The 27,448-nt window shown below is 36.7% G+C and overlaps 2 protein-coding genes across 2 annotated transcripts; both read left to right on the forward strand.

The window, feature by feature from the left end:
• LOC136257201 (uncharacterized) lies at positions 1 to 27,448 on the forward strand. The gene is made up of 13 exons (XM_066050275.1): positions 1 to 1,010; positions 3,315 to 4,439; positions 4,945 to 4,992; positions 5,614 to 5,691; positions 16,458 to 16,579; positions 16,629 to 16,716; positions 17,509 to 17,593; positions 17,839 to 17,933; positions 18,469 to 18,540; positions 22,994 to 23,147; positions 23,196 to 23,480; positions 23,532 to 23,719; positions 27,039 to 27,448. The coding sequence occupies exons 1-13, from the start codon at positions 99 to 101 to the stop codon at positions 27,318 to 27,320; spliced, it is 3,534 nt and encodes a 1,177-aa protein (XP_065906347.1). The 5' UTR covers positions 1 to 98; the 3' UTR covers positions 27,321 to 27,448.
• Positions 8,098 to 11,746, forward strand: LOC136258040 (uncharacterized). Its single transcript, XM_066051344.1, has 2 exons — positions 8,098 to 8,208; positions 8,576 to 11,746. Exon 2 carries the CDS (start codon positions 10,007 to 10,009, stop codon positions 11,630 to 11,632), a length of 1,626 nt encoding a protein of 541 aa, XP_065907416.1. The 5' UTR covers positions 8,098 to 8,208; positions 8,576 to 10,006; the 3' UTR covers positions 11,633 to 11,746.

Genomic DNA, 27,448 nt, shown 5'->3' on the forward strand with positions numbered 1-27,448 from the left:
AAAACTTCCCCGGCTGGTGATTCCAAGAAGACTGTCGAGCATGCTGTGCTAATCGTAGGATCTAACGTACAGTATACACGTAGTGCGACGAAACACAGATGACAGGAAAGGAAGAGAAACAATTTGGCGGACTCGAAATTATTGGCGTAGAGGTTAAAGAAGTAATCGGAAAAGGAGGCTACAGAACTAGTAAGGTCTTTCAAGTTCTATATGAAGGTTCGCCGGCTTACGTTGGAAAGGAATTTCGTTTTACTGCATACAGTTCAGATGAACGAGAAAAGGAATTGGTGAAAAAATGCCAACGATGGGCAAATCTGCAGCATCCCAACATTGTTCGATTCATTGGCGTGTTTAAACGTTCATCTTCCATCTCGTCTACTACGCTGCCGCTACTGGTGATGGAGAAGATGAATAGGAGTCTAAATTCATTGCTAAATCATAGACCAAAATATATTGCAGTTGAGACTAAACTATCAATATTATTGGATGTATCACTGGGTATAGAGTATTTGCACCACCAGACGCCTCCTTTAGTTCATAGCAACCTATCTAGCTACACCATTCTCTTAAACACTGAACAAAGAGCTAAGATCAGTGGTATAGAAGGAGTCCAAATTGCACCTGCAGTAGAAAAGTCACAAACTACATCAACCCTCTTTACAGTGATACGAGAAGATGTACCTACTCAGTCTACTGATGTATTTTCTTATGGCAGTATAGCATTGCAAACTATTACCCAGTGGCAACCAGAATCAGGTTCTCTCAAAGAGTATCAACAAAGGCATGGTTTAAGGAGTGCAAAGAGTATAGTTGAGCAATATCAGTCATACCTTGATCGGGTCACTGATGATACCAAGCATCTCAAAGGTTTAATACTTTCATGTCTACATGATGATGCTAAAAAACGTCCTACTATCAGTGAAATATCAAGAAAAATCAAGGCCGTAGCAGAAGGGAAATCAGTATTTCCCATCATTCCCTACTCTGAAGTGAATGGAGAAAAGGAAAAGGTACATGTAATTAGACTCTATTTAGGCTGTTTTGGGTGGATAATAAATCTCATATACTCCACCTTGTTTTCTAATATACTCCACTCCTTCAGGCACAATATAACATATGCTCGAAATCTAGGTTCATCCGATCGCTATGCATTGTTCGCGTGCAGTGATTTAACGAGCACGATTATTTTGTCACGTGATGACGTGTAGTTGCCATGGCGCTAGTATTATCGCAAGAAAACCAGCCGCTTTTGCCAAGCCTACGGCAGAAACAGTAGTGGATGAGGTAAGTAATCTGAGTGTAATGTGAAATAGAGTCTAAAGCAGTTACACGGGCATCTCGCGAGGGCGCTACTAAGGGCCTGAGGGTTTATAAATTTCATAGACTCCACATTGTGCCCGTGTAACTATTATTTATGGCTTTATTGTACTTTGCGTTGGAGGATCAAAGTGCTGCTGTGTGCTGTATTTTCCATATTATGCCAATTAGCTGCATAACTGTACAGTATGAATCATACAGTACAGTTACGCATGCAGCTAATTGGGCAAATACGGTACAGTTTTGCAGAACAGTTATTTAAGGAACATTACGAAAACAATCCCACTCAGACAGCACAGTTTATCATGTGCATGATATTGTATGTAAATTGCTAAAACTAACTAGACTAATCCTACCAGTTGGTTCTAGACTAGAAATAGATTACATGAACACTTACTGACAGTCTCATCACGGGAAATTGAAGCAACAATCCCACATAGGCAACACGATAGATCACATGAATGACACTGTCTAACTCTAAATCTTGACAAACTAATCTTACCAGTTTGTTCAACAACTACAGATAAATTATATGACAACTTACTGATAGTCTAATCACCAAAAAATTGAACTAATTCAGGTATTCAAGAAAATCATTCCAAGCAAGACGACCAAAAGAAGTACAATGAAACACTGAAAGCACTGCCTATGCTTGTGTGTACAAAAAAAAACAGAGTGTCTCGAGGCAATATGGCACTCAGCTTCGCCTCATGCTGTATTGGTCTCTTGACACACACCCTTGTGCTGTATTTCCATACACACATGTGTAGCGCTTTAATTAAACTTTTGTCATGGCTACAGGATAGACCATGTATAGGAATTGCTTGAAGTATACATTTACTATCATAGCAGTGCCTTTTGATGGTTTGAAAACAAAAGAGTAATAATGGCTATAGAATTACAAAGCAAAATCCAAGGAACTGTAAAATCTCTGCATCGAGATTGTAACTGTCACCACAGGGTACATATCAAAACTAGTCTGTACATTTTGTCAAATGAAGCCATATGCGTATTTCGTTTTTTCAATACATTTAGTACACAAAACACATGTTTTTAAAGCGTAAAGTTTCATTACACCTTACATATTAGACTTTTCCAAAAAAAAAACGGGTGGAATTAACAATTTCTAACCTTCAGCTTTCTTTTGTTCTATACAATTTTATCACAATTCAACCGGGAAGTCACTGCTCTTGCAGGCTGAAGTCCGTTGATTGCAAATAACTCCCATACATTGCGTATTGATGATTGTGCATGGCTCATTTATCGCAATGATTCTAAGTCACACATGGGGAAATCCCCATTAAAACGGGTAGCATTATTTAGAGCAGTCTAGCAGCAACAGGTTGGTGTGAAATTTATGTGGATTGCGACAGTATTTGCCAGTGCTCTCATGGGTTAAACATTTGTAACAAAAACTCCATATATTTGACTGGACACATGAAATACCTACTTCCCAGAGAGCTACTTTTCGGATGGTACTCGATGCAACAGGGGTTCTAGTGGACTGAGGTTTGTAGTAATGTATTTTATATCAAGTAGGAAGAGAGAAGATTCTACTGGTAACACAGAGTCAAATTTTCGTATACGCGTAATTTATTTTTTGCGGTAAACTTGACACACGTTTTGATATGTTAAAAACTGGACAGAAAATACTGACAAGAATAGTTGCCTGGGTTTTAAACAGGACATGTTGACCTACCTAAATCCTTAACTAATAATCTACAAGTTTTATTTATTACAGGAAACTTTTGTGTGTGGTGTATTAGAAATTCTTGAAAGATATGTCCTCTATTAGAGTAATACACTAATTAGTCCAATAGAATTAAAACTTCAGTGTTCAATAATCATCATTGTGTCTATAATTGTGGGTAAAAGCAAACCCCAAAGTCGGCCTATTAGCCAGCTAAGTCAGCCTGTCAAATCAACTTAGGCACCAGTAATTGTGGATATCTCCTGGGTACTATATGTATGATATTCATTTGCTATCTTTATTGCAGGTTAATACTTTAGAAAAGAGTCTTACAAGTAAAAACAATGAGCTTATCTTTGCGAGCAATCAAGAGGAGCTAAAGACTCACCAAGTAAATGAACAAGTAACAATTAAAAAATTGGTAAGCAAAGAACTTGAACAGGGATATCAGCAGGAACATATTAGTCCACAAGAAATTGATCAAATTGATACAACAAGTAATGGTTCTAGACAAGACATTGCAGGAGATCAAGGTGATTTAAAAGAAAATAAGCAAGGGAACAATTATTTGGAAGATACAACAGGAAATAAACAAGAAAAAGATAATACAGGAGGTCAAGCTGAAGAACAAATTAATGCGTTAGGATTTGGTAAAAGAAAAGAAGAAAACAGCAATACACCAGCAGCCAACAATAAGCCATCACAAGCAGACAAGGAAGCAACAGGAATAACATCCCCACCAAGTGGAATACTGCCACCAGACGATCAGCTTCTACCAAAAGTTAAGCCAACAGCAAAAGGAAAACTACCACCAGCAGATGAGCAACCAACTGAAGTTAAGCCAACAGCGAAAGGGAAACAACCACCAGCAGATGAGCAACCAACTGAAGTTAAGTCAACAGGCAAAGGAAAACTACCACAAACAGATGAGCAACCAACTGAAGTTAAGCCAACAGCAGAAGGGAAACTACCACCAGCAGATGAAAAACCAACTGAAGTTAAGCCAACGACAAAAGGGAAACTACCACCAGCAGATGAAAAACCAACTGAAGTTAAGCCAACAACAAAAGGGAAACTACCACCAGCAGATGAAAAACCAACTGAAGTTAAGCCAACAACAAAAGGGAAACAACCACCAGCAGATGAGCAACCAACTGAAGTTAAGCCAACAGCAGAAGGGAAACTACCACCAGCAGATGAGCAACCAACTGAAGTTAAGCCAACAGGCAAAGGGAAACTACCACCAGCAGCTGAGCAACCAACTGAAGTTAAGCCAACAGGCAAAGGGAAACTACCAGCAGCAGCTGAGCAACCAACTGAAGTTAAGCCAACAGGCAAAGGAAAAGTACCACCAGCAGATGAACCATTGGTGGGATTTCATCGTTCTCTTCCATATGCTTTCTCAAGTGATGGACTAGGTCCTAAAGTTATTGTAAGTTTACACCTAAAAAATTTCCCGTGTGTGGGTATAAAAGAAGCAGTGAATGTGTGACTGTCCACATACTATATGTATGTAATGAATAATTGAGTATCCACACGCACAATAATTAATCTGATTGTGCTTGTTTAATAAACTTTCCAAGGGTAATATTACAACAATCATATTTGCTTGTAACTGCTAGTACACAATGAACTAAAGTAAAGGCTAAGTACAATAAGACCCTAACGTTTAAGGGTAAGTGTTTATATTTACAACCGTGCCTCAGAGATCAGGACATTGCATGATCAAACACTTGTAGATGCCTAAATATACTTAGCTGATGTTTACATGAGTGCTGGTTGTTGTCTTTAAGAATTGGACTTATGTTAACAGCTAGTGTGAGTAGTTTAAAAATGTACAGCAGGTATGGAAGAATATGATGTACATAATTGTACTCATGTATCCATGAATGTATGTAGATACAGTACCGGAAATTAATAATGATTGTCTAATGTAGGGATATAACAACCTTGGAAATACATGCTTTTTCAACTCAATGCTTCAGGTAAGAATTTGTGACTCGGTCTGCAAAAACTCAACGTAATAGCACAGTCCTTAATGTTTATGAGCAAAGCATTCATGAATAAAAATAAATAAATTCTGCAGTATGCGAAAACTTCAATAACTGCACTGTGAAAACTCTGCTTTTTTCTTGATGAAGGAAAATTCTAGTAACAACTTTGTTTCACAATCACAAAAAGAGCTTGTTTTATTGCAGAAATGTGAGATATGAGCATTTTCATATCACATTAGTAAAAAGAATTCCACCAATGCTTTGGTATGTTCAGGATAATACAGAGTAAAAATTTGCCTCATTTCACCTGTTTTTGTCAAACACAACAATTTGCTAAGTATGTATTTCTATTTATTTAAGTGCTGTAATTTATTTCCCTATCAAGTTATGTTGACATCAGCTGTAGTTTTCTGTTTATACAGTACATTGTATGACTGCATGTGGCTCCAAATATTTACCTGAAACTTTAGTTGAGAATTTCTTTTGTTTAGACGACAAAAATGCAACAAAACAGAATTTGAAAACTGTGCTCTTTTGTCAGGATTTTGCAGATATATGTATTTCAGTACAATTTTTAACATTACATAATTATATTGATAAATTCATATTCAGAGTGTCCATCAGACCCCACGTTTGCATTATGCAATGGCAGGAAGAAAGAAGTCTTATAAAATACCAGGGACAGAAATGGTAAGAAATTGTGTGGATTGTTTTGTGTTGAGATATAGGACATATGTACAAGACATACATACAATAATAAGAAATGCATAAGGGGACATCTATGTAGTTGAAATACTGTCTGTCTGCTCCGTCACGCTGTTTACTTGCTAGTGTCTACATATCAACATGATTAATTCTCAAAATGAGGCCCAAATCATCCCGCTACTGTAAGATTTTATTGCAAGCTTCTGCATGATACCGTCTATACAATGTGTATCCAGAATATCAACATGTATGTTTTAACCACATTTAGAGTCATGCACTGGTATGCAAAGCTATAAAATCACAGTGAATATGTGACCTAATTTTAGAAAACCGTCGATATATGCACATTTATCAAAATTCGTTTTATTGGTTCTTTGTTGTATACAGGATCAGAGAAATGGATTGGTTAAGTTTCAGCTCCATAATTTAAGCAATGTGGGAAATACAGCAGTAGACAGCTGGATGAGCTAATAAATCATTATGTACAGAAGACATTGAGGAAATAATCTACAGGCGCTTACATAAACCATCATAACTTACTGAGACAACAGCGTATGGACATGAATCTTTGCTCATTGTATTTGCTATAAATTTGTAAATTCACCAAGGTATAGGTTTTGCCAATGGTATTCTTCTGTGATCCAGAAGGAAGGCGAATTCATTGAAGAAAAGTCGTCGGAAATTCCTTTGTCACCGCAACATAAACAAACGTCTGTAATTCAGAAACCCATCTGTGTATGGAGATGAAACAAGGAGTTGTGAACTCCCTATGAGCAGGGGAACATGATGATGCCCAGGATTTATCTGCTGGAGTGTCAATTCACCCACCAGCAAGGCATTAAAAACTTGCGTAAATTTGTTTCTGGAGCTTGCATTTTTTACCTATTGTTTTTAAATACGTTTTATTACAAAAGTACTATTGTGTGTATATCGACGGTTTTCTAAAATTAGGTCACATATAATAAAGCTTTGTTCAGATTTACCTCATCACTGTACTTTTGCTGACAGTAATAAGCAATTTGACGATTGGGCTGATGCATCTGAGAAATGATATTACTGGCACCATGCAGATAGTTTCACCAGGGAATGGTTTGTGCAATTTTATTATTACTGGGCAGTTTATCAACATCAGTATAACTTAAGTGACTATTCACCTGGTGCAACCTCAGATGGAATATGCATCAGCTACATATTTGGGACCCTTATTGTAATATAAATTCAGTGTATTTAATGAATTATTAGTGATGTAGGCTGTGTTTTGTGACCATGATAATATCTTGTCTAACATGACTCCAAGGTATAGTTGTCTGTCAGTTTGTTTGACAGTGCAATTGCTGAGTAAGTAGTGATGAGCTATACATAGGTGACTGAGATCTACTATACACCGACACATTTGTTGACAATGAGTTGGAGCTGAAAAGTCCTTGAAATTTGGTATAGGTCTTGCTGAAATATGGTGGTGTATTCTTATATATTAATGATTCTGTACAAGACTATACAGTCATCTGCAAAATAATTTTCAATTGTTTGGCCTGGCTTTTTAACTGTTTCACTAATTCTCACATTCTTTCACTCTAGGATGATACAAGGTCAAGTATAATAAAACAAAAGACGTAATTTAAACACCTTTGTGTGACATAGGACACGTAAATGATATAGTTGATGTTTAAATTAGAGGTGTACCGATATACCGATACATATCGTATCGGTAGCCGATATAGACATTTCTACTATATCGGTGGGAGCCGATATTGCTGCTAAAAACCGATACGATACACCGATATACAACTGAACTATCTTGAGGACACTGTCCAATGATCAAGCCATATTATAAACCCTACTATTTAGCTAACAAGGGCGGGAAACAGTAGTTATCTTCCTTGTCTAAAAGCAGTACGTTACGTGAAGCCATCTAAGTGCGTGGATAATTACTGTTTTGTTGTCACAAAGCTTACCAATCATACAACAAACACTCATAGTGATGAGCCTGGGGAAACAGCAAAAAGATGAACCAAGAACACAGCATAAAACAACCAGTCATCTCTACAAGCCATTAAAATGCGGAGTAATCCGGACTAATCTTGGCAGGGGCATGTATTAAAATATTTGTGGGTGCCTTATAGTAGCGATGTCCAACCTCGTAATATCAGCACGCTGAAGATTCAACCTTGCATTCCTTCAATATCGTTTTGTTGGATGGCTTCTTGTTCTGCACAGTGAAACCCTGATGACTGCTGCAACTAACAAACTTTACTGCGTGTAATTCCGTTTTGTATTTCAAAAGTTATAGTATTTCAAAAATACAAAATAAAATTTTCCTGTAGAAATTTTAGGCCTCGAATAATAAGAAACAATTTGTATTACGGTCGTGGCACCTGCGACATGTTGTAGTGATTATCGTTTCCGGACTATTACAGCTGGAGTTTGAGTGGTTTACTCGTGCTATAGGATTTCGACGACGCTGATCTCGAATTTGGCAGCCGTAAAACGCTAAAACCTAAGGTAACATTAGTATTGCACCTGAAAACGCTGGTTTTTTGGTGTTACTTTGTATACATGACGATATAATGGGAATGTTTCAGCTGGTATTGTAGTTGTCATCATGTTTTTAATCTGTTAATGTGATTTTTTCTATGAATAAAGCGTGTTCTTACTCCGCGCAGTGTTATATAGTCGTTTTATGCATGGTATAGCTGTGCACAATGTAGTGATTGTCAGTAATCTATGGTTTATGTTTCTCATATCAGAAATCAGCTAGATAGTACCATAGGAAAGTGTTGTGAAATTCTAAATGATTGCAGTGCCTTAATAGCCCTTGTAGTTTGCTGGTATAGCAATATCAATGCACTGGGTGCTGTTGTTCTTACAGCATGGATGTCAGTAGTCCTGGACCTCTGTGTGAAGAGCTTGGCCTTTGTGGAGAGATACTGGTACTGGATACAATTGGGTTGATGCTAACTATTGATCAAAAAAAGATTACCAAAGGAGTCGTACTTGAGTTGAACCAGTTTCGTAAAGGTAATAACTTGTCGTGGAATCACTTTCATGCATGGATGATTGCACTGTATTCAAGATCCACTTTGCCTTCATTATCAGTGATTAGATCATCTATATACAGGATAGAAAACAAGGTCAAACAACTAAAACGAAACCACCATAATGATGATATAATTATATTGACAAGTGAGCCATTCATTACAGCATGCAACAAGGACTCCTCCAGCTCCTTTGGGCCAGATGATGAACATGCATGCAGTAATGTTTTGACTGGCACTGATCAGACAGTGCTAGCTGAAGCAAAGACATGTAGTGATAGCCATGAATTAGAAGTGTTAACAACTGTTAACAAAGAGCTGGCTGGTGAGCTGTCTAAAGTTCAAAATAAATTGGAGCATGAAGTATCAAAAACAGATGACCTCACCACCAAGTTGAGCAAAATGAGTGTGCGTAATACCAATAAGAAACTAAAACGCAGAGATGAAAAGATAAATGAATTAAAAGAACAAGTTAAAGATAAGGAGAAATTGCAACACAACTTACAACAGGCTACAACACGTGTTAGAAGTTATCAGAACAAATTAACGGTAGCCACAAATAAATACGATTCCATCACTCAGAAATGTGATCACTTGCAAATGGTTACTAAAGATCTTAATGAAGAATTGGAGCTTGCTAAAAGGTCATTGTGCGATTCAGAAAATAAACATGATTGCATGCTAGAGAGACTACAAGAGCTACAATCTAATACATTTGAATCAAAAGTGCACCAAATGAAATACTTAGACAATGTTAGACAGTGCTGCATTGAACTTCTGAGTTTAAATGTTGGGGTCAAGAATGTTGAACCTATCATCAGGTGTGTTCTTAAGCATATTGCATCTTTTGAAATTAAAGAATTGCCACAAAAATCCACTCTTATTCGTATGTTTGCTGAAATGAAAGGGCTATCTTGTCAACAGCTGAGTGAAGAGTTGCAAAAAGAAGATAACCTTACTCTCCATAGTGATGGGACGTCCAAGTTTGGCCAGCATTACTATTCTTTTCAAGTCTCCACATCACATAGCACATACTCCCTAGGGTTAGCAGAAATGCTTAGCGGAACAGCTACTCAGGTATTGAGTACCTTTCAACAAATTTTATCTGATGTGAAAGTAGTAGCAGAGTCAGGGTCAGGCAATGCCATTTTATCAAAGATCAAGAACACCATGTCAGATCGGCACATTGTTGAAAAAATTTTAATACCTTGTTGGAAGGATATCGTTTAGAGATTTTGCCCAGTGTGATCGATAACTGGAATGAAATGAACACTGATGAGCAACAGAGTATTGGCACACTTAACAATTTCTTTTGTGGTTTGCATTTGCTTGTGGGGATGGCAGATACCGCATCATCTGCCCTGCTGCAATGGGAACAAGCACACTTTGAAGAATGTGTCGGTGCATCAGCTCTCCCAAATTCCTTCAAGAAGTCTGAATCTGGTGTGATTCGTCTTGTCAGAACAGCGTGCAAGGCTCTCTGTAAGCATGCCAGTGAGCAAAGTGGTGTATACCAGCCATTTACTTCCTTTTTGAAATCAAAAGGAATAAACAAGAATCCTTTGGTGTCTTTCCGTGGCAATCGTTTCAATATAGTTTTTTATGATGCTGGAGCTTTGTATTATATTGCCGAGCATGTTGTTAATTTTTTTAAGGAAGTGTGGCAAACCCCTAACCAATTACTTAAGGCTGTTTTCAGTGACATACAAGTTCCCGAATTTGTGGCTGGTTGCCGTGCATTAGGTCTGATTAATAAGATCATAACTGGTCCATTTTGGCGTGTGGTTGAATGTTCAGATGTGACCATTCTAGAAATGAATTCTTACTTTGATACTTTAATAAGAAAGCTTGATACCTGGTCACAAGATGCCAGTATATTGCTGCAAGGACATGCTGAGCTGTACACAGATTATCCGCCAAAGAAAGATGAGATTTGGAACCAATTGATTACGCCAACTGAGTTTGATTATGTTACTCAAGAAGTGCTAGAGGTATTATGCCATTCATTTTCAGCTCTACTCTCCCGACTGGTAGAAGATCATTTGCCTGGTGGCACACATTATGCTCCCAGTGCTCAGCTTACTGTTGAGACTGTGTCAGTTTCAAAGAGCAATGTAGTGAGTGAGAGGGATTTTGGCAAACTTGATCGCTTATTACGTGAGAAGCCAAATGCTACTACATTGTCTTTAGAGGCAGTGGTTTTGTTTTCCAGCAATAAAACTATGAAATGGCTTAACACAAAATCAGCAGAAGAAGTAGAACATCTGCTGCAGATAGCCAGAAAAAAGGCCCCAGAGTTCAAGAAGCTTTTTAAGCAACGTAGAGAGGATATTCTTGAAGGACGTATCAAAGCACTTCATGAAAAGCAACATGCTTTAGATGCTGCCCGCAGAAGAGGCTTGAAAAGAAAAGAAAAGTTAACAGAAGACATCGTCCGTTATGGTTTGTGGCAGACCAAAGAAGACATTGTTAGAGGTGTGGCCAAACAAAGGTCTAATACAGCAAAACTTAATGCTCTGAAGGCTCAACTGAACTTTAGAAAACAAGTTTTGGACCAGAAAAGTTATCTTGATAAAGATTTATTTTTGTTTTCTAAAAATGGGAAGCAGTCTTCTGCTGATAAACTGGTTGAGAACCTTACAAAGTTGATATGTGACAAAAGGTCAGTACAAGAAAGAGCTAGCTACATGCAAGAGTCCCTTGTTGGTAAGAAGATCAAGCATAAGTGGAGAGATGAAAATGGTTGTGAAAAGTGGTATTGTGGTGAAGTCTTGAGCAAGGTTATAGGTACAGAAGAATGGTATAATGTACAATATGAAGGTGAAGAAGATGTTCTAACTCTAAACTTGCATGAGGATTTTGACTTAGGAGATTTAGAGATTGTTTCATAGTTATAACTGTATAGACTCTATTACCCTATTTTTAAACTATGTTAAGAAGTGTGAAAATGTGTTATTATGGCTTGTTTCTTATTTGTAGCATATTTATCATGAAATATTTTCCAAAGTCAGAATATTTGCATTAAATCCAAAAATCAGATTTTTCAGTATTTTGGTGCCATTTTTCCTATGTAAAATGAGTACAACAGTGGCTAACATTTAAATAGCTATAAATTTCCATACAAATATAATATTGACCTGAAATTTTTACTGCATTTCTCCAAGCACATGACAATACTTTGACATAAGTTTGAGGTGCTAGCAATGAAGTTTAAATTTTTATTGGACATCGCTACTTATAGTCTGAGCTGTCAATAGAGGCCACACCACCATGGGTAACCAAGCATAGCCAATAATCTTAAGACTGTCTTCAGTAGTTTCTTCAGTAGCTAAAATAAAGTTAAACGTGGCATATGTGGTTCTTCAAACATAAATAGCTACACTTAGTTATATCAGTATATCGTATCGGTATCGTATCGGTTTGAAAATGATTAATCCATTCATATCGGTATCGGATCGGTTTAGTTTTCTTATATCGGTACACCTCTAGTTTAAATACTTGAGTTCCGATATTGCATTGAGGAATTAACTTATATTATGTACTGTAACTACAAGTTTAAAACTGAAATTACATATGTATGTGACCCAGTCTGACAAGCACTGTCTCATCACCTATTTAAAATTTAAAAATATCGAGAAATGCTTGTTTTAAGTATTCAGTGTGTTGTAGCTCGCCAATGGTAGAAGCTAAGTGTGCAAAATTTTCACACAATTTACAACAATAATCCATTTCCACGCAAGCTAAACTAATCATGGTATGGTAATGAATACTAATTTATTACACGTTGCACAACATCCGGTGTCCTTTGTGTGGCCTTAAAATGTATTGAAACCTATGGGACTAAGACCTTTACACTTCACTGGAGCCCAAAGCATACTGTTTATTCTTACTATAAGATTGTACTTTTATAGCAGCCACTATACTACAACAATGACATGAAAATTGGAAAGATACGCTGTGTTGTGATTGAGAAATCAACGATCTTGTGTCAAATGGTAGTGATATCAAGGTTGCATCTCTCCTAAAGCGAGGAATTTTTGCTCTTATCAGTATAGAGGATCGTTAGGCAACAAAACATGGCCACTAAACCTACTGTAATGGGTGAAATAATTGCCTAGTATTGATAGAATCACAGCGATGAAAGATCGCCTATTTCTGCAATAAATTTTACATAGCATTGTTCCCATCCTTGTAGAAATGTAGCAACAAAATTTATCTCACTAAGTAGACTTTCTAGATGCTAAAACAAAGTCACTAGAGTCTTCTGCCATGCTAAACTCATTTCTTTCCGTTTTACAACAAAGCGAATCTTCACAAACTATATACCATCGTGATGCTAACAACCTGAAGATTACAATTTTGTTCTCATAAGAATAAACGGTACAGTTTAGGCTCCCTTGAAGGTTTTTTACCCAACTCCCATAGGCTTCAATATATTTTAAAGGACACCAGATGTTGTGCAATTGCAATTATTAACCACCACAACATTCCTTAGCCCTTATGTGAAAATGGGCTATTTCTTACCTTCAAGAGCATCCACAATAGAAGTAGCCAACACTTAAGTTTCCTGCCATTTTAGATAGTTTTTATACCGAGGTTGACTGTATCAGGCAAGCTCCAAAAGGGGTGGGGGGGCAGGGGCTGGAAGTGAGAAAGGGATTGTTTAAATTAATTAAAGAGGAAAGCATAGAGATGAATTGGGCCAAGTTATGAGCCATTAAGGTCTCAAAACTGGCTAAAATGAAAGGACATTTACAGCACATGTCTTTATTCAACTCCACGAAACTGTACATCCACATGTAAGTCATCCCCAGACTGGCCAGAGCTCCATTGGGGCCCCAGACCACTCGTACGGATTGTCACTGTGCTTGGGAAAAGCAGCCATAAAAAGCAGACCACTCAAATCTGGCTGATTTTGATTGTGAAATTTGATAGTTTATTTATGTAGCTTTGTGTTCTTGGTGAAAGATCAAATCTACTATCATGGGCGATAAGACTGGCTTTGCCAGACCCAGTCACATATATAGCATTAGGCAAAGTTTGTGATACAGTAACTATTGCAAATTGTCCTGTCTTTAAATAATGCACAAGTTCATTTCCCTTTGTTGTCAGTAAGGAAAACGTCGTGAAACTATGCTATGTACATATGTGAATGCCACCTGACATGTCATACAATACTACTGTATATTAGGAATCATGATGTTTTCGGCTTTTCTGGCCAACATCATCACCCTAAAACCAGCCTTACAATACCTTCATGTTGCCTTAATAGTATTAGTAAGGTAAAACCAAGCCCAAGTACAATCTGAAATACTATAAGATTGCTACAAAATTTAAAATATATATTATGTATATTCAGTGAAATTTTCTGCCCTGCCTTGCCCTGACTGACTGGTGGATTGATGGATGGATGGACAGACAGATGGAGTGACTGACTGACTGATGCTTTTAGACAAGGGTAACTCAATAATGGCTAATGCTACAGGCTTGCTTTTTACACTGCTCGACATTGCTTCAGGTGCCTTTTGACATACTGTAGCATATACATTGCATGCTTCATGGATTTACCTGTGTCCTACCATTTATCTTTGCTGATAGCACAAGGTGTCAATGTGCGGTAGCACTGTGTGATGGCTTCCTTATGTTTGTAATGGGAAAAAAACAAAGCATAATGGCCACTTTGCTATTTCAGTAAATGATAGTTGGGGCTTGAATTCAGATAAAATAATAATCCTGGTGTCATTCTTTCTTCTATGCATGGGTTTAGCAGTCATAGTAATGGTGAACAAACAAATATTGAGAATTTTAAGTTCGATAAAACAAAAGGTGAAGCAAGGGGGGTCACCTACACCTGAAGATATTCAGTGGACATTTAAGGATTAAAAGTATATTAGTGTATCTTCAGGTGTTAGTGACTTTCCTTGTTTACTAATTTTATTTCTTCAATCCCTAAAATTGCAATTAATTCTTCATGCCCATTATTTTGCTATGCATGCATATAAGATAGCATAAGGGGATTGTATCATACAGTACAGTAGTACTAGGGATCATGCAGTTTTGGGCTTTCTTGCCCAAAAATATCACCTAAAACCACCCTCAAATTTGCTTCATAACAGCTTGGCATTATTGGTTAGGCATAGCCAAGTCCAAAAATGCCTTCAGAGTGACCCCCAAACCCTTCCAACAAGTTTCTACAGAATTTAAAAAATTTTCTATTTAATGGAATTTTATTCTGACTAACAACTAACTAACTGATGCCTTCAGCCAAGCATAACTTGACAATGGATAAGGCTATGGGCTTAATTTTTTCACTGTTCCACGTCGCTTCATCCCGAGACGTGCCTTTTCGCCAACCGCAGTACATACAATGCACGTATCATGGATTTACTTTTGTCTTCCTTTGTGTTCCAGTTGTTTTCGCTGACAACGCAAGGTGTTGATTTGTGATAGCGAGATACGGCTTCCCTCAGGCTAAGTCATGCTTTTTACCTGATTTTTCGTAGCAAGTACTGTTCTTCATTTGTAACACTGTGTAACGAACAGAACATAGCTACAAATGAAGCATAATGGCCACCTCACTTTTCAGTGCGTAATTGATTATTGGGGCACGCATTCAGACACAAAATTATTCTATGGAATTCCTGGCATCATTATTATTTTTTAATGTGGTAGCTACACTTGGATTCAGTAATCATAATTGTGTTATTAAAAAAGTTAACAAAAAAGTAGTACCACTATTGTATTGTCAGATGTAGACAATGACCAAATCACATGTTTACATTCCAAGAATCTTATCAAGTTACTTCCAAGAACTGCTCTTAACTATGTTAGTGGCTTTTCTTCAAGCCATACAACATCATTTCTAAGCAGCTTTCCTATATAAGGTCAAAAACCTTTATCAAGTTACTTCCAAGAATTGCTCTTAACAATATTAGTGGCTTTTCTTCAAGCCATATAACATCATTATTTTCTAGGCAGCTTTCCTATATAAGGCCATTTGCTCAACAATCCTTAATGTTTTCATCCCATAATTCAAAACTATTTCTCTTCTTCAGTAGCACCAAAAGATCTTCAGCTAACTATTATTCAATGCCAACAGTTAAGCAATAGAAATTTGTCTAACTGGCAGAGTGTCTTGAAGAGAGAGTGAATTCTCCTTTTGTACTCTAGTTATATTAAAACTGCAACCTTTTTGGTAATCTTTTCTTTATTAAATTTATTGTTCTTCTGTGTTGTTTCAGAGTCACTGTTTATTATAGTCCGTATTGTCAGAGTAGATCTGAACCTTTTCTCCAGATATAGAGACCTTCTTTTCATCTTATTCATGACTAAGTGTTTTTCTTGTATAGTTATGCATGGACAAATATACAGTGGAACCTCAGTTTTCCAGACCCCACATATCCGGATTCTCGGTTAACTGAATTACGGAAATGACTGCTCTACTAGAATAGTGACTGTTTTATTAGGGTAATTGAAAATTTGTACAAATTTTTTTAAGGTTTTTTATACACAGTTTCAGAGATAAGGACTTTTCAGACTTATGGACCACCCCTGGTCCCAAGGGGTTTGGATAACTGAGGTTCCACTGTAGTAGCAAATAAACACAGGCTGTATTTTGCAATAAATAAAGGTTGCACTTGTGGTTCATTATGCATTGCATTACAGTTTATTGTCTATCAAAGTCAATTATTATTTGATTCACTATCTGACTTGCAGGATAATTTAGAAGTTGCTGTTAGTGGTTCAGTGACAGGGCAGCTACGCAACTTTTTCTCTGGAGTTAGCAGAGAGAAAAATTCTATTTCTCCCAGACAATTACTACATTCTCTTGGTAGAATGTAAGTTTGTACTGATCAGTAGATGTTGTTAAAGTTTATCTATTCACAGTAATAAACGTTTTGGGCGTGGAACACAGGAGGATAGCCATGAAGTGATGAGATCTCTGTTGTCTGCTTTAAGAGAGGAGGAAATTCATGTAAGCACATTGCCTTGGACATGTGATCTGTGTACTGTATGCAGCCAGTGTATGCATACCAACTATGTACATACTGTATGTACGTGTATGCATCTGGTTTGCCTTACAGTTATGGTAATCTGCTCATGAGTATATACACATTGTATGCTTTGTGCTATTACTTTTGTGGAATAAATTATATGTACGTATGTACTGTATTTATCTGTATTAAAGCTGGGCTCAAATAAACTCCTGGTCCTAAATGAAGGCCAGGGGGTGCTACCTTAATACAAGGTCTTGTAGAAGATTGCAATAGCTAATTTGTAGAACAAGGCTTACTACAACTAATAAAACTTGTGACTTGTCAAACTGATGTCAACAACAAATGCACAAGGATAAACAAGATGTTTCAGCTGGTTCATGAGTGGATCATAAGTCTACAATACTTATAGGTAAATTCTGTATATGCATCTGATCTAGATGCTATTTTGCATGATATCTTGTGCCAAGAGGATAATTGGAAATCACAACGTGCAATTTATTATGTATGTAACACTTTTCTTGCAACCAGGATGAAGGTAAAAGCTACCATGGAAGTATGTTCTAATGCCATGTACGTAAACTAAATTAATGTCCATATCCCATGCTTTATATGTTCAAGCACAATGAGTATTAGTTGGAGTTTTTATCTTGTAATAATTTAGCATTATTTTGTAGTTTAATTGGTGTACCTACGTACAAGGTGTGCTAGATTTGGGATCGTACTGTCATGTTTAATATAAAGTGTAACCTTTTCTTTGTCATTAACTGTAGTGTATCAAAGAGCAGATTAAATCATATTACGATGGTAGAAGCAGGGTATTGCCCCTTGATGGAGAAAGCAAACTTGATATGAAAGGTACAATACCTATGGCTGCATACATACGTACACACACACACACACACACACACACACACACACACACACACACACACATACAGGCATGTTTGATTGGATACCAAACGCAAATAGCAGCCTATGCCGAGTTTGCTAAATATGCAAGTCAACCATAATTTAATGCATAATAGATTGCACCTATGTATGTGCGTATGTATGTGGATCAGGTGCATATAAAAAATACTGTATTTTATTTTATAACTAAGGTTGCTTGTCTAAAGCATCTAAAGGTGTCTGTGAAGTTGATCAACTTATTGGAACTCTTCTAGTGACTACCACTATTTGCCATTCTTGTCACAATGTAAGTTGTGTAGTTTAGCACTCTAGGTATAGAGAATCCATACAAAAACAGCCAAGCTGTGTAAAAAGGGTGTGCCCTTCAAAAGCCTGGGTGAAAAACAAGTTTAAGGTGACAGCTATGAAATGGCTGCAATGATGTAAATTTTAATAATAGCTGTGTGCACTTAGGTTTGGTAATTGAATTTGTCGCTTTGGTATTAGAATTCATCACATTGGCACAAGAATTCATCATAGGTAAATTGTCTTCCATTAAACAACTGCTCATTACAAAGTGAATCATTTTCGCCATGGAAAGTTACATTTGAGATACTAGAAGGTACCCTGTAATTGAAGACGAAGCTGATTTTTTTTGTGGAGATTCATACTGTACAGTGTTATCGTACTGTATGATTATGCCATCATGTAGTTATCAGCCTTTTAAATAGCTAAATAATATTATTTATGTAAGTTACAGATTGTGGACATTCCATTCAATCCTGCTGTGTCATCGTGGTGGTGTTTCACGTGCATTTATGTTATCTTCATTTACTTAATAGCCATTGGAAATTGAGGAATTGTGCTTAGACCTGTCTCTTCCAATGCCGACTAAAGCAAGTTATTATCATCAGGTATGTACACACAGGCAGTAGAGGGATGTACACTATAGAGTATGGTTGTTATGCATGCATGCATATTGAGCTTATACTCATTTTTGTAATAATTATTATAAACAGCTGTTAGGAGACAAGAAGACCCTGTAGTTAAACAAAGTGCTGTAAATTCCACATACATATGAGGATTGGGATGGGATCTCTTCTTGATTAGCAAAATGAAATAGTTGAGCCATTAAGAATGATTATTTGTGACTGGCTGAGTGAAAACTGGTCAGTTTTGCAAACTTTTATATTGTTATTTAAAAACTGGGTAAAAATATACATGCTACATAAAAATTTTTAACCACATTATAATCTTGGCTGTTGTGGCTTCTTGGTGCATGCCTGTACTGCATGTTACTGGCAGGGGATCAAGTCACCACTGGGTCTAGAATTTTTTCTGTATTCTTTACATTTTAGTTACATGTTTCTAACCAAAAGATACGCAAGTTATGAGTGTTTGTTATGTCACATCGAAGCGGTCGTACACAATCAATTTTTCTTCACGAATTTCGCCTTTATATGCAGTGAAGAAAGGTGATAGAAGGACAAACTAACCCAGTAAATGGTTCCTCCATCCATGGCGAACACGGTGGTAAAATTTTCAGCCCAGTACATCAATCCGTTCTTAAGTTTCAACCGTTTTAGTATGCGCCTGTAATCTATACTTGCTGTACAAATTGATTTTTCTGTTGCTGCTACTTTGTAGCAACAGAAAAATTTATTGACTTATGTGGCTGAAACTTTGCCAGAAAGTGTACTTGGCTTAGCAGATTATAAATATTTAATAAACAGGATTTCGAAAAATGCACTATTGTGTCCAGTTTTCGTAGATCTGGTCACATATTATTAGCATAATGTTGCTACAGCTATACATGCACTAAAGATATAACACTCTTGACTGAGAATGTTTACTGCAGATACTCTAATAACTACTGATGGCTAGAAAGCTGATGTTTAAGACAAACTGCTTCATCTATGGCTATATACACATTAATTTTAACAACTTTTCTTTCATAACTAAATGACTAGCTATACAGCACACACACAACACACACAGGTGTAAAACTAGTGTGTGAACATCACTGGAATAATGGGATACATATGAGAATAAAAGATTTTTTTTTGGGAAGTGCTGGAAGGAACAACTGATAAAATTGAATGTAATAGGCTCAGCCTAATCAAGGTGCAAAATTTCATATGATACGTGGTCAATAATAATGTGCTTTTCTGTATGCTTACCAAGAGCTTAACCTATGCTGAAGACTTTATTGCAAGGTGGGTGTTACATTCCGTGATTAGTGTACATATGTACATGGGCAGGATGAATATTCTAATAGAGCCATCAAATTCCGATAAGGCAGTCAAGTGTATCTACACCAACGTTGAAACTGGGTCGGGTCAACCGGGTCACATTTTCTCCGGGTCCGACCCAGTTTACAAATTATCCAGATTGGATCACATGAGAAATAAAATTATTCATTTGATGACATGGAAACTTATAAACACTAGTCGCATAGCTCTTTCGTGAGCCGCGCCCACTTATCACATTACAAACATATGCTCAGCCATGCCCATTTATTAGTAAGTGCAGTCTGTAGCACAAAACTGTGTCCTTTGGCTGTCTGCAAGCTTATGTGGAGCCACGCCCACTAATTGATTATTATATAGTCTTGCAGCAGGATAATGTACTTTTGTGAGCCACACCCACTTCAATATATCGGGAAATTGTGATACTAGGTATACATGAAGCCACATCCAATTGCTGTCTGTAAACTTACAGTAGCCACGTGGAACCAAAACCTACTGACTGATTTTAAATTATAAACTTACCGGCTTAGTTATCACATAACTACTCGTTTACTCAACACAAATCGAATGCTCAAAACATGATCTTGCTTGCTCGAGACTACCTGAAACATTACTCTTATTACACGCTTCAGCTTTAATTAATCCAGGTCAAATCCAACCCGGATTGCTATCCGGGTCATCCGGGTCAGCAGTAGTGACCTGGTTTCAATGCTGATCTACATGAATCATACAGTACGATAGTAACTGTATAGTAGGGACCACAAAGGAGTAGGTGTGGCCCACGAAATAATATCACCCAAAAACCAGCCTCAATTTTCCATTACGACGATGAGGCAGTATTGGTGAGGTAAAACTAAGCCCAAACAAGCTTTCAGAACGACTCGAAACGCTTTCAACAAGTTGCTACGGAATTTAAAAAAATTTTTATTCAACAGAATTTTCTACTGACTGCGTAACTGACTGACTGATGCCTTCAGACAAGCGTACCGCGATAATGGCTAAGGCTACGGGCTTGATTTTTTCACTGTTCGACGTCGCTTCGGCCCGACAGGTGTCTTTTGGCATACCGCAGTACGTGCAATGCATTCTTCATGGACTTACCAGTGTCCTCCTTTGTGTCCCATTCATCTTTGCTGACAGGAAAAAGTGTCGATTTGGCGCGAGCACGTGATGGCTTCCCTTCGAAACGGAAATTGTCCGTATTTTTCATCGTGGCTATTTCGATTGCAGAGGTGCTTTTCAAACAGTTCTTGATTCGTACTGATGTGTAACGGGTTGAACATAGCTGACAACGAAGCGTAATGGATACTTCACTTTTGAGATGATAATTGATATAGCCGGGGCGCGCGGTGCTTTTTCAGATGCGGTATGCGTGGGTTCACCAATCATAATAAAATTATTTACAAAAAAAGTTAAACAAATACACGAAAAAATTAGGAATTTTCAACTAGAGTAGGGACCATAGCACATTGATAAAAAGTACTGAAACAAGTTGGAGTAGTCCATGATGTAAAACAATATATCCCTACTGTGCATTTCCGTTATGGTATGGTATCTTGAGCACAGTAGGGATATAACACTTCTTATTGTTTTACTGTGATTTAATATCATGGACTACTCCAACTTGTTTCAGTACTTTTTATCGATGTGCTATGGTCCCTACTCTAGTTGAAAATTCCTAATTTTTTCATGTACTTGTATATAGTAAGAAAGCACTTATAAATTGATGGTTACTGAGTTGCTAGTAATGTAATTTCTAGGAACACATTGCAATCTTGTGTATTGCTACTAAAAGATTGACCATTTGTAAACAATGTACATTTGTTGATTAACAAATAATGGACTAAATAAATACAAACTACACACTAGAAAAATGGAAATTTAAAAAGTGAATAGGTATCACTGAAAAAGTCACAAAACAAGAGAGGATTTCTGGAGTGACAATGTGAACCACAAATCCATATTTTGATTTAATTCAAAAGGATGAATGAGCTTTATGTAACTTAATTTCTTCACAGGAAATCAAAATAGGATTTTGAGGGTTCACATTATCATCCCAGTGATCCTTACTTGTTTTGTAGCACTTTACAGCAATCCCTATTCCCCCCTTTTTTAAATTTCCATTTTTATTCGTTATAAATTCTATTAAGTTTTATTACCTTTCTCCAGTGTGACATGTGTTTGTTTTTCATGGATGATGGTATAGCTGTAGGCTTTTCCCAACAATGTCTTAGCAATATTTCTTATTTGGCTTTTTCCATTAGTATACCATTTGTATTGTCACAAGCTAGTCTGAGTTGTTCATCTACTGGATGACAAGTTAGTTATTACCCAGTAGCATGATAACTACTGCTCGACAATATACCAGTAATAATTTTTATCGTGATAAACTAACATAACTGGTATATCGAAATACCAGTATAGGATTGTTCGGCCTTTGGTGTTATATTACTCAATTTGTTTATGGTTTAGCAAGCCACACTGTAAACAAACATTGAGGTTGTTACATTACGAACACCTTCCTACTTGTACTAAACTACTTTCTTTGGTTTTTGGGATGTATACCACTTTATAGTAGGCCCAAGAAATGATGCAATAGTCACAACGAGCTGACTATATACCGATATACTGCATTAACTTAATGCTATGTATTCAAATTTCAATATCGCCAAGCACTAATGATAACCTAGCGGGATGCTTTGGTTCTCCCACACATTGGATAAGAAAGCCAATGTGGGTTACTTTGTAGCTTTATAACAGTTATTTAGGAATTTTGGTTGCATACTGCATACTATATGCATGCTATAACTATTGATGTGTATTTAAATTGTACTATCCACATGTGGAAGTATAACATATACAGTGTACGGCACGTACTGCTCAAACGCAACATCATCTCGTGTGTGTGTGAGAAATTAAAATAATTTGTTAATTAATAGGCGTAGCACCTATTTTGCTCACAAGTATTCATCCCATTTTGTTTGAGATGAATATAGTTGTGAGCAAAACAGTTACTATGCACTTTAATTAGCAAGCTTTTAATCACTCGCATTCTCTTGGGATGATGTTGCATTTGAGCGGTACGTACCATAATTGCAATTGTTTTTTGTATGACTAGAGTGCTTTTGGTAATTACCAACAACCAAAGCAGAACAAGATGTCAAAAAAAAAGCGCAAGAATCGTAAAAGGAAAAAGGGTAGTGGAAAACCAGTAGTTGCACAGCAACAAGAAAGTACTAAAACCAAGTTGAACAATGATGATAGTACACCAGGTATATTCCATGAAGTGTGTAGTATTCTTTACTGAAATATACGCACAGAAACTTGTGAAGGGGCTTGTGGACCAGGTGAAGATGTTGAAGATAATAATGGTGATGACACTGAGTTTTTAGACTCCAATGAGCTGCTGAATGATGATGATCTTCCTACCAACAGAGCCAAGTTTAATGTATACCTTAAAATAAAAAATTTGCAGTATTCTCATACATTTCAAAAAAGTAAAAGAGATAAATACAGCACAGATTTAGAGGACTGTCTAGCAGACTTCACTAACTTAGATGTGTTGGATGAGGACAATAAGTTTATATGTCAGAAATGCTCTACGGGTGAGTATTCTTCATAATAAATGGGTTGTAATCTGGTACATGTGCATACAGTTGATGGAAACTTAGAGATAATAGAACGTTGTGTAAGCAAACAGATGTTGATTCATCGGTTACCACCAGTGTTGATACTACACATGAAGAGGTTCAGCATCGGTCATACTGTCACTAAAGACAATCAACATGTGTCCTTCTCTCCTGTACTGAATATGGTTCCATTCTGCACGACTGAATGTGTCCAAGTGCGTAACTATAAATGCAGATCAGAATGTTGCCAGTTACTTACATTAGTACACAATTACAGTCTATCTAAAATTGTCACACTGCCATTTGTGACCAGATCTGCAAAAATCCAACATAATTGCGTACATGAACAAAGATAGTTAGTGTGTGGGGAGTGCCCTTGAGGGTAAGATACCACAACAAAGTATGTTTTTAAGGCTGAATTACACCAGAGAAATGCATGTATTGCTCATGTGACTTGTAAGCGTAGGCTGAGAGCCTGTATTTAGAAGATTTAAAGCTTGTATTGAACAAGTGTAATATGTAATAATATTACTAATTACAGCCCTCAGAGTAACGTGTATTATGTAACTCATTGCTTTTTAATTGTAATGAGTTACAGTGCATAGAAATACAGAGTAATACTATGGGTAACAAGTTACATTTATAAAGTATATCACCCCAGCTCTAGTGTACTGCAATGGAACAATGATATTCAAACAAGATGGTATCCATGCAGATTTTTACTGTTAACTAGTCCCTCCCTTCATGAAGAACAGAACATTTTAAAAATTTGAGGAATTATTTAACATAGCACCCATATATTTCACACGTTGCACACATTTCTTTAAACTGTAAAATTGATCTTGGACAATTATTATGCTGGGTTTTTGCAGATCCAGTGACATTATTTTGTACCGTATGTTATTTGTGAGATATGTGACCATCTCAGCAAAAATCCAGTACAGAAGGCTGAAACTTTGGTGATCTATTCCTTGAACACTGCAAATGCTAAGAAATTTGGAAGTTGTACAAACAAGTTGGAGTAATTTTGGAATTATAGATAGGAAGAGCAAGACAGTTGATTTGTACAGTGACTATACTATAGGTGCTTACATTCTCAGCCATAATTTTTGTTTTCTTTGATCTATAATGTTGCAATGTAACTTAAAATATTTACCATGGCTTAGCAAATTAACCAAGGTATAGTGTTAGCCCTGTAGTCACTTACGCATATGGGTAGGAAGGCGGTTTAGTTGAAGAAATTGTAGTTTTTCTCAATATGCAGCTTGTGCAAACAACTTGGGTTTTTGATGAAACGGTCAAATATATTTATAAACTTGTAAAAGTGATCTTAATGAACTTAGCTCAAATGAATAGTGATGTACCAATATTCAAGTATTTATTTTGGGTATTCGTATGCATAGGAAATATCATATAGCCAAATATTTGGTTTTCTCAAAAATAAAACCACATGCATACATACAAGGTATATACAGCAAAATGCATTCTGTATAGTTTGTTTGTAGTGAGTGTTTGAAGTAAAACTCTGCTGATTTAAAGGTACACTGAAATGGTAAAGTACTCTTTAACTATTATCAATCCTTGCTACTAGTGGGATAGGTTGGTGCATGTGATTCAGTCAGATTTTGTTTTGTTTAGTAGATATAACACATTTTAGTGTATTGTGGTTAGTCAATTATATTATGTCATAACACATCAGACAAAGAAACTTTAGGACGCGTAAGGTGCCATTAAAGCAACAGAAGCGTCCGTGTACAGCTGGATTCAATTTAGTTCATGTGCATATCTAACATAACAGCTTAAAACATGGTAAGAACTTGTACAGCAAGCAGTTACAAGCCAGTAAGTGAATTTACGCTGGTCTTGTGGTGAAGAACATTTGAGAATGCCTGTTAAAGGGACTGTAAATCAACAAAACAGTGCACATCTGAATTTATTTCTTAGATGTTTTGAGTACATTGAAGGGTCCAATACAAGAGGTGGAGGTAGAGAAATATGAGGAAAAACAATTGCGATGGTGCCACTGGCAAGACATTATCCCTACCAGGCAGACAAGTGACTCAGCAAAGTGTAATATACAGCAGATACCATTGTTTGTTTTATGGTGCTGCTAACACAGCTTTGTAAACAAATTGAACTAATCTTACTTCAGTGAAACATAATGAAGTGTAAGCTTTGATAGTGCGAAACACACAGGCCAAGCTGCTACAGGCTACTACAGAACAACTCCGCTATTGTTTTCCAGCAGAAAGTTCAAGTAATCTTGGATCACTATGAAGTTGAAAGGAGAGCTAGGTATTGCCACCTGCATATTAGACTTTTACTGTTTATCTACCTTTCCATTGCAAAGTGTGCAATAACAGCGCTTCTGGTTCTTTGTCTTATGTCACAACGTGATGTATCTAGACTTTGTAGCTAAATATCTTGGTACAACAACATTATTGAATTATTAAAAAGGTGTTTTTGTGCATTGCATAATACAAACAACCTATTTATTCAATAAGATGGCAAGTAAATTTTTCATTTCAGTGGACCTTTAATAGCACATTCATGGCTGTACTGCCATGTGGTAGATCACTCTAATGAAACAGTTCTTGAAGCAATTTTCACTAGTATTGTGCATTTCTTAGCATGATGTGCCTATCCTGAAATGCAAACACCCACAGAGGTGTGTTTACCAGAGATACTTCACACCTTACTGTGGGTATGTTACATAACACAGTGAAACTTTTCTTATAGACAAAGTTGAATTGAGTGTTTTTTGTTGTTTTTTTAAGTTGATACTAGTGTTCTCTGAATTGTTTCTGAAAGGCTACAATAGTTAGAGGACAGTCAAGTGTTTTTAAAGAACGTGGTGTTACGTATAACATGTATCTATGCATATAACATGTATCCATGCATATAACATGTATCCATGCATATGCATGCAAATAGAAATTATTGTGCTTAATCTCAGTAAAATCAGCCAGAGAGAACATTGCTACTGTAAGTAAGCAGATGATCTAGGACTGTTTAATAGAACTGTGTTAGTGATTTGTAACTGTTTTATTTCTGTCTGACTCTTTGCATTCGTTGTTTATGCAGTGTTTTTTTAAACATCTTTGCTGTGCTCTATTTGCTTCACCATATACAACTATGTAAGTTTGTGAGTCTAAAGCAGTTTTGTTAAGCGGTGATTACTGGTAGTCTATGCTGCTCAAATGTAACGTTGTCTCGCGAGAGTGCAAGCGATTAAAACCCAGCTAATTAAAGGGTGTGACACCCTTTTCACTCACGAGTATTCATCCCGTTTCATTTGGGATGAATACTCGTGAGTGAAACAGGTGCCACATCCTTTAATTAGCTCATTTTTTTAATCGTTTGCACTTGCATGAGACAACGTTACATTTGAGCTGTACCATAGTTATAGTGTACAAGTGGTGTAAAGCTGCACAGTTTGACAAAATCTATGTAGTTCACTGGGAAATTCAGTTGTGAATGGGAATTATTAATTTGCACTAGTATATTATATTATAATTTATAATTTACTGACAGAAAATGGCTGATAAAGACAAGAAGATCTTATATGGTCTGTATGCAGTTGTGGTACATGGAGGATCGCTTCAAGGTGGTCACTACACTGCTTATGTGAGACGACGACAACCATTCCATGAGCAAAGATCTACAGGTGATTCTTGGAAGTATGATGAGAAAGTTGCATATCAAGGAGAGTGGTATTACACTAGTGACTCTCATGTTTCATCTCGGTGTGATTTTAGTAGTGTTGCAGGATCTCAAGCATATTTGCTGTTCTATGAACTACTACCAGTTGTTTAACTGAGTTCACTTTATTGCTCAAATTTTATTTGTTATTTATGTACAGTAGGTGCTTTATCTTTCTTCTGGTGTACAGACACTGTAGCATATATCTTGCTTCATAGCTAATGTGATGTTTTCTTACTGCA

Source organism: Dysidea avara, chromosome 6 (genome assembly GCF_963678975.1).
Source record: "Dysidea avara chromosome 6, odDysAvar1.4, whole genome shotgun sequence".
NCBI classification, from domain to species: domain Eukaryota; kingdom Metazoa; phylum Porifera; class Demospongiae; order Dictyoceratida; family Dysideidae; genus Dysidea; species Dysidea avara.